General features: G+C 37.1%; 1 protein-coding gene across 3 annotated transcripts in view; it reads right to left on the reverse strand.

Annotated features, from left to right (window-relative positions):
* LOC124606669 (ADP-ribosylation factor-like protein 3) overlaps nt 1–8,916 on the reverse strand; it is a 46,131-nt gene extending 37,215 nt beyond the window's left edge. For 2 of the 3 annotated variants that reach the window (XM_047138682.1, XM_047138681.1), the window contains exon 1: nt 8,427–8,457. In XM_047138682.1, the coding sequence (XP_046994638.1) occupies nt 8,427–8,438 (12 nt within the window). In that variant the 5' untranslated portion in view covers nt 8,439–8,457. Of the gene's footprint in view, nt 1–8,426; nt 8,458–8,760 lie in introns of those variants that run through there. The other variant, XM_047138683.1, reaches the window with a different exon arrangement.
* Between the last annotated feature and the right edge of the window lie 362 nt (nt 8,917–9,278).

Consider the following 9,278-nt stretch of genomic DNA (forward strand, 5'->3'; position numbering starts at 1 on the left):
CATTTAAGTGCAAAATAAGCTGAAGCAGAATTTCATCAATAAAATAGAAATACGAAGAGTCTATCTTAGTTTAAAATCCATCTTTGCACTGTGAAATATTACACACATTTTAGTTTACAGTCAGTACACAAATAATTCAAACTATACACACACACGGCTTCCTACACACAAAATAATGTTTTTGGGGTAAGGAGTAAGTTACTATTAGGACTATAGGGTGGAAGGGAGATGAAAATAATAATAGAAATGTCAATATTGTTGTAGAGTCCAGTTTTAGGTATTGCTAAGCTGATAGATGATAGGACATTTACATGCAAAATTATTCAAGTAGAATGAAAACAAGTTTGTAGAAGCTTCTAGAAATTTACAGTAACAAACAGAACTGTAACTAACAACACTGGAAATTATAAATGAAAGTTGGAGAGGTTGAAAGCTAATATTTTATGGGGCATGTAATTGGTGGACCTAGCGAGGTCTGAGAAAATCATCATCAGAAAAGTTCATACAGTTCATAATGGGATAAAGAGGAATATTTGATACAAGTCATCAGAAACATACGACAAACATCATAAATAATATGGTGGCTATAATGTGATAGCAGTGGTGATTTTTTCAAACAGAAAGCTACATGTCAGTCTGTCACCACAATCAGGCTTTTTTATTACTTTCACATTCATTGATTTACCAACTCACAGCCAAACTGTCACCTTCCAAACTAACCTAGACCTCAGGCTAAGCTACAGATCAGTCCGTCACAACCACGTATTTTTGCTTTCACATTCGTCGGCTTCACCAACTAACAGCAAAACTGTGAATATATGCATTACATCACAGCAGCCATTAACATTATGTCAATAGTCAAAACTGAGATAACTTATGTTCTGTTTTCCTCTTGACCCTTATAACATACAGTAAGAATTTTGTTGAGTACAATCCAGACAAGATGCTTATCAAGAGTAACAACAATTACATGGGCATAAAATCTGTAAGTGTCAGAATATTCATTCCAAGTAGGGTGTGAATCCTGGCATAAGTGAAATATATCTATAATATTGCATTACATATCTGTTTGAATTTCTGAGGATAACTGATATTATAGAATATATAATTATATTAGGATATATTCAAACATCAATGAGTGGAGACACGCAAGTTCACACCAGTTTACAGAAAATTTTGCCGCAACAACACAGTATTAAGCTAGAATCCCAAAAGTATCAGCTCTGTGTAGCTTTCAGAAAATTTCAGATTACATACTTAATTTTTTGTCAGCCAAATCATGATAAACCCATTTTGCACGAAGCTTTCCTATTCTTTTTTATACACACACAAAGCCTCACACTTACATGTGACTTTATTTTAGTATGCTACAACACAATTAAACATTGGAAACTCCAGGACGGAAACAAAATTAAATTTGATACATTACATAAAGCAACAAAGATAATGGAAAACTTTTGTGATAAAACAACAACTTATTTTGTAAAGAAGCCTGAAATATCTGTCGCTTTCTTTTAAATAAAACGATTTTTAGTAAAATCTGTACAAGTTTAATTTCTGTTAGCCTACTTATGATTTTTACTTTTTTTTTTTTTTTTTTTCTTTCTGCAACTGTAATTTCATGGAATGTCCAATACCCCTGCAAAAGTGATCCACAGATGAATAAACTACTACTACTACTACTGCTGCTACACAAATAATGAGAAGTGGACAGCCGCAAGCCCAATAAATTAAAAAGAAATTTCACTTTGGAAGAATTTGTGAAATATAGACAGGAAAGAAGCACACAATCTGCCAGATGTAAATTAAAAATTTAATGTATATTGGAATGTATATATTCCAAGAAAAAAAAGTAAAAACAAATCAGGGAGACTAGGAACTCAGATGGACTTAAGTATGCTGTCGTCAAGCAATCTCACACAAGGGAGATACAGCAACAGTAAAGGACTACTGATCAATCTCATAACTTATAAAAACTCACTTTTGAAAATACTGTAAGCAATCTCTCAGGTTTTCTTTGCAAATTTTACTGATAGTGCACTTCTGGATTTTATGCATAAAATGGCTGAACATCTGGAAGCTCACCATCAAACACATTAAGTAGCAAACAGTTGGTATTTTTTAAAATTCTGCCCCATGAACAAGCAACTTTCAGATTAATAAATAATGTATGGCAATCAATTATGGTACATTATGTTAGTCTTATTCCCTGGATCAGATGTGGAAGGGTCTCTGGGATGTGTGAAGAATTCGAAGATGTAGACTTGATCGAAGTGTAATACAATAAAACGACATAACATTACAAAATGTCATTGTATTACAGTGTTAATGCTCACAAAATAAATTTTAAGAAGGTTTCTGATGATACTCTTTAATGGAGTAGGGGGGGTTGCCAAGAAGTTCTTTAAGTGTTAAAGTCTACCACACTACTTAATTGCCATTCAATATGTTTTGGCAAGATACTCAGCAGGCCTACATGTGTACCCATTTACCCGATTCCTTTCTGCACTAATGTTAACAACCTGAAGTCTTTGTAGAAGATGTTTTGACCCTTGTGTTACATTTACACTTTGGTATTCCAAAAATACTATCCCTATAAGTTGAGTTTCCCATAAAAGATGATTCCATAACTTGTAAGTAATGGAAATGAGCATTACAAACTAGTTCATCCACTGTTTAAATCAGCTATAGCAATAACCACGGGTACTGCGAACATAGCTGAATTACAGCACATCACTGCTTCTCTGCAGGAGGTTTTCCAATTAAGGTAATCTATCAGCAGTCTCAAAATTTAACACTTTTTCCTTCTTGTATACACACTATTTGGCAAAAATGAAAGTTGTGAGTCCACCTGTCTCCTTTGACCCATAACTAAATATATGATGATGAGAATAATACCTTTCCAAAACAAATATTAACCCAAAGATCAAGAACATAAAATTCTCTCTCTCTTTTTAAGGAACACCACTGGCATCATAAATTTTGGATCACCTACATAGATCAGATGAAGACCACAATAGCAGTAACCCCCTCACAACTTAAAAACCAAGTACCGCAAATTTCATTTGTTGTATAGTTCACAAGAAGCCCTCCATACCATGGACACACAAATAGCTCCAAAACCACAAATTTCACTAGCCTATATGGCAGTTAAAATGAAGCCAGTAGCACCAAAACACAACACATTCAAATCTTCAACTCCATTACACATCACCCAAACCTTCACTTATCCTGTCTATCTAAAATGAAGTCCACAGTACAATGAGCCAGGAAGTTACAAACCAAAACTCATGTACACAACAAATATAAAAAATGTAACCTAATCAACCACAGTTTACCCACAATACCTACCTACCATAATCCAACACAATTACCAAATACTAACAAGAAAAATCCTGAAATTCATGAAAATTTGCATCACCACCAATTTTGGCATACACAAACAATTATAAACATGAACACACATACCGTACATATTAAAATACTTACCAACTACAGGCACCATTACATATACCTGAGTTAGTCAAATACACACGTACACACATGTACACCCCCCCACCCCACTCCCACCCCCACAAAAAAAAAAAAAATACCTCAAACACCAAAAAACAAAAGAAAACAAAACTGTTCACAATCATTCCAAATAACTGTAGGAACTTGAACATAGGGAACATATCTTTGCCCATTGGCCTTCTCATAAATGTATAACCGAGCAAGGTAGCGCAGTGGCTAGCACACTGGACACGCATTTGGGAGGACGTCGGGTCAATCCCGCGTCCGGCCATCCTGATTTAGGTTTTCCGTGATTTCGCTAAATCGCTCCAGGCAAAAGCGGGGATGGTTCCTTTGAAAGGGCACGGCCGACTTCCTTCCCCGTCCTTCCCTAATCCAATAAGACCGATGGTCTCCTGCCCCAAACAACACAACCCTTATAAATTTATGTTCATGCCATGACTGACAAAAAGAAATAAACAATATTATATCTCCAACCATAAAATACACGAGGCATTACTAATTCCAAACACGCATATGAATCCAGTAGCCACAATACCCAAAGTCAGAATAACTGATTAGCAAACTGGCACTAACTCCTCCAATGCAAATGCACATTTTATCCTTTTGATACATCCAGGTCCCAACTTTAAATGACTCACTAAATTACCTAACAAGCAACGGCAACATACAACACAAGTGAGGAGCGTTAAATACTACAACACACCATATCTACAAAAATAACTCAAATCAAAAACACCACACCACAACAGAGTACAACACACTTACATCAAGGGTCAAAGTGGATGGGTGGAATCACAACTTTCAGCTGACCCTACTATTTTCAAAGCTTGTATAGTTCTTTGTAAGAACTACATTTTAAGTACTGTTGCTTGTCAAAATTCATTCCCCTTGCTTTGAACAATTTGATAATGATTCTCAATTAAGTCTATAACCTATCTGAAGTGTCAAAAGTGTAACATGTTTTACTTCTTGTATTTCATTCTAGGAGTAAGCTATTTTTCTGGCTTGTGGAGTTAGTTCTGTGAAAAATCTGCATTTTATGCACCATGGCTTGTCAAAATTCAGTCCCTTTTGTCTTGAACCAACTGCTGATTTTCCAAATATTTTACTAGCTGCCATTTCGGTAAGGGGATTTATTTTTATTCCCATACTTGTATAATCAGCAAAAGGGGCAAAACCTTCATATTAAATGACAAAACTTTCATATTCTGAAAGAGCAGTTGGAATATCATTTATGTATATTTGAAACAGTAGAGTATTCAAAATAGAACCATGGAAGAGTATGTCTAAATATGTCAAACGCTTAAATGCTTATACTTAAGTGACTGAGATGGACCCTATACACACTGGTATCTGCACACAGGATAAAAATCATGACCAACTGAGTCTACTGTTCCTTTATATTTAACTTTTGTGTGAGGACATTATACACTACTGGCCATTAAAATTGCTACACCATGAAGATGACATGCTACAGACATGAAATTTAACCAACAGAAAGAAGATGCTGTGATATGCAAATGATTAGCTTTTCAGAGCATTCACACAAGGTTGGCGCCGGTGGCGACACCTACAACGTACTAACATGAGGAAAGTTTCCAACCGATTTCTCATACACAAACGGCAGTTGACCGGTGTTGCCTGGTGAAACGTTGTTGTGATGCCTCGTGTAAGGAAGAGAAATGCATGCCAACACGTTTCCAACTTTGATAAAGGTCAGATTGTAGCCTATTGCGATTGGGGTTTATCGTATCACGACATTGCTGCTCGGTTGGTCAAGATCCAATGACTGTTAGCAGAACATGGAATCGGTGAGTTCATGAGGGTAATACGGAACGCCGTTCTGGATCCCAACGGCCTCTTATCACTAGCAGTCAAGATGATAGGCATCTTATCTGCATGGCTGTAACGGATTGTGCAGCCACATCTCGATCCCTGAGTCAATAGATGGGTACGTTTGCAAGACAACAACCATCTGCAGCAACAGTTCAACGACATTTGCTGCAGCATGGACTATCAGCTCGGAGACCATGGCTGCGGTTACCCTTGACAGGAGTGCCTGCGATGGTGTACTCAATGACGAACATGGGTGAATAAATGGCAAAAGTCATTTCTTCAGATGGATCCAGGTTCTGTTTACAGCATCATGATGGTCGCATCCGTGTTTGTCAACATCACGGTGAACGCACATTGGAAGCGTGTATTCGTCATCGCCATACTGGCGTATCACCTGGCGTGATGGTATGGGGTGCCATTGGTTACACGTCTCTGTAACCTCTTGTTCGCACTGACGGCACATTGAACAGTGGACGTTACATTTCACATGTGTTACGACCCATGGCTCTACCCTTCATTCAATCCCTTCAAAACTCTACAATTCAGCAGAATAACGCACGACCGCATGTTGCAGGTCCTGTACGGGTCTTTCTGGATACAGAAAATGTTCAACTGCTGCCCTGTCCAGCACATTCTCCATATGTCTCACCAACTGCAAACGTCTGGTCAATGGTGGCCAAGCAACTGGCTCGTCACAATACGCCAGTCACTACTCTTGATGAACTGTGGTATCGTGTTGAAGCTGCATGAGCAACTGTACCTGTACATGCCACCCAAGCTCTGACTCAATGCCCAAGCGTATCAAGGCCGTTATTACGGCCAGAGGTGGTTGTTCTGGGTACTAATTTCTCAGGATCTATGCACCCAAAGTGTGTGAAAATGTAATCACATGTCAGTTCTAGTATAATATATGTGTCCAATGAATACCCATTTATCATCTGCATTTCTTCTTGGTGTAGCAATTTTAATGGCCAGTAGTGTAGTTTACAAATCAGAAATTACTCCAAAAGATAAGGATTCTTGGTTTATTGGGTTTTTCTGCACTACACGCCTTTACAAAAGAACTGGCATGGTGAGGGGCACTGGTAATCCTTTACTAATATCTTGTATTCTTTATTGTGGACCTGCATGACAACAGCATGTTTAACTCTTCATGAGAAAGCACTACTGAGAAAAGATTCATTTCTTAAGTAACTCAACATGTCACTAAGTTCGGCTGAAAAACATTTTGTTATTTGACTGCTTGAAAATTTATTCTTAAAGGAGTTGATTATAATGAAAACTACTTCTGGAGATAGAGGGCTAACTTGATTTTTACCAGACTTGTTTAGGTAGGCTTTCCTTAGAAACTATAAGCTATCTACCAAGGAAGGGTACAAACCAACTTACCAGCTAATGACAAAGATGTGTCTGCAACTTTGGGATACTGTATTCATCTTCTGCCTTTACTGACATTTCACTTTTCTGATTTCTTTTTTCTGTTACATTTTTGATTATGTTCTGAATATTTATTTACTTACTGGAAACAAAGTCTTCTTCATAATACACTTAATATTTAAAAAATGAATTCATTTGAGCATACAAACATCAGCTTTTGATATTGTGAGCCACAGTACCCTCATTATGATGGTTATATAACATTATGAAGGAGTCAACACAGCAGATTACTTCAATTTACATTATGCAAAATTTTGTCCTCCTTGCAGATGTCAGAAGTACAAAACTAAAAAGCAGTAATAGTCCTCTTACAGAATGAGCAGCCCCTGAAATATCTGATATCAACTGTGTCAAGGTAAATAGTGAAGTGTTATACCATGAAGAGACTAATACACACAGTGCAACACTTCTCATACGATACCAGACTGTCTAACTTACCTATTCAAACAATGAAATAAAAGAAACATTTCTTTTACTGAGCTCAGTTTAGGGACTATTAACAGATCATTCATTACCTCATCTATAAATCCATTGCCCAAGACTTAATGAAGCATCTCAGTCCAGTTATATTTGCAATATCCATGACAACAACTACAGGTGATTAAAAAGGAAGAAATCAATCAACACTCCACATATATTTCTAGTCACTAGTTAGATACAGAATTACTATTTGGGGAAACTTAACTGACGGAGACACCAGTTTAGGAATACAGAAGAATGTTACAAGAATCCTACCTTGTGTCAAAAATCTTGCAGATTTCTCTTTAAAAAGCTTAGCATTTTGACAATTGTTCTGTAATCTTTTGGAAAAATGTCGTTTCATCAGTGGAGGAGAAGCAGGAGGAGCAGGAGGAGGAGGAGGAGGAGGAGATTAGCGTTTAACATCCCATCAATAACAAGCCATTAGAGGTAGCATATGCCCAGATTAGAGAAGGATGTGGAGGGAAATAGGCTGTACCCTTCCAAAGGAACCATCCCAGCATTTGTTTGGGGCGATTTAAAGAAATCACAGAAAATGTTAATCAGGGTGCGGGTTTGAACCATTATCCTCCTGAATGCGGGTCCAGTGTGCTTAACCACTGTGCCTCTGCACTCGGAGGAGATCAGTGATTGACGTATAGTGAACTTACTCTTATTTCATACACATAGTTGGTTGTGATTGCAACATAAAATGTGACCGTGTCTGGGAAAAAAAGTTTCATAATAAATGGTACTTCTAGGACGAAAGAAAATCTCTAGAAAGACTTTGAGAGTTTAACTTTAGTACAGAGAGAAGTCACATAAATGAAATCCACGATCTCCCAGAGCATATGCAATGTCTTGAGTAATATAGTGGAGTTAAAGAGTGAATTACTTATCACCTACAAGCAACAGCTTCAATCCACTTAGATAGGCCTGATGAAATCAGAAAGTGGAGGAAGCATGAGAAATGAGGATTAAAACATTAAGCAATAAAATCTATGTAAAACTTCAGTGTCGTGTAAACATTTGATAACTGTATGGACACATCTCATATGTAGTCCGCAAAAATAAAGTCAGTAGAAGAAATTAGCGCTCTGTTAACAGCTAGGTAGGTCTGCTTTGTGGCGGAGCACAATCTCGGTTGACAAGGGCAGAAGAATTAGCTATGGTCTTACTGTAAAAACCATATCGCCATTAGTCTGCAAATCAAAGAAATCCAACTGGCTGAGCGTGAGTGTAGTACGTCAGACACTGCGCTACCTTTATCGAAGATCAAAAAATTGGGCTACTAAAGTCCATTATTATGCGTCCTTAACAAAAAATGTCGAGCAGAACATTCACATTACCGCTATCATGAATCCTGTTGCCTCTATTACACAAAACAATACACATAAATGGGTAACAACTAATAACACGTACTAACTTCGTTTCGCGCTGTAAAAACTAAAACATTATATTTTCATATGGCTACGAAAAATATGATAATGTGGTACCATAACGAATACTTGCCATTTGTTTTTCTTTTATAATAATTTGTTAATATATTACATTTCCTTCTACCACTCGCATAAATAAACACAGCTCTGGCAAAAACAAATTCTTCCCGGCGCTACAGTTGATAATCACGAGTGTAAACAACTAAGATAATATTCTCAACTACGATAATAATCGTGTCTACCCCGAAGTGATATATCTTTGGTTTTTGTACATACATCGTTGGTATAGTCTTGGTTACGGATCCCGTCAAAGTTGGGCGGGCCATTTGAAGTAACGCACGAATTTCCATTGGTGACTACTGCTGTTAGCACTACCACCGCCACTACCACTGCTATTGACCTTTTTGAGATACAGACCACACTGATTCAATAATATTCAAATCTGGTGGCAGCGTTATTTCAGTGCAGTATAAACATGCTTTGTAATTTTCATTCATATAATTTGGAACATTATCATTTTGGAAAGCACAATCCATTGCTTACACTTATTCGTCTTTCGTCATTGATGAACATGGTGAACTAACTATCTAT

This window comes from Schistocerca americana, chromosome 3 (genome assembly GCF_021461395.2).
Source record: "Schistocerca americana isolate TAMUIC-IGC-003095 chromosome 3, iqSchAmer2.1, whole genome shotgun sequence".
NCBI classification, from domain to species: Eukaryota; Metazoa; Arthropoda; class Insecta; order Orthoptera; family Acrididae; genus Schistocerca; species Schistocerca americana.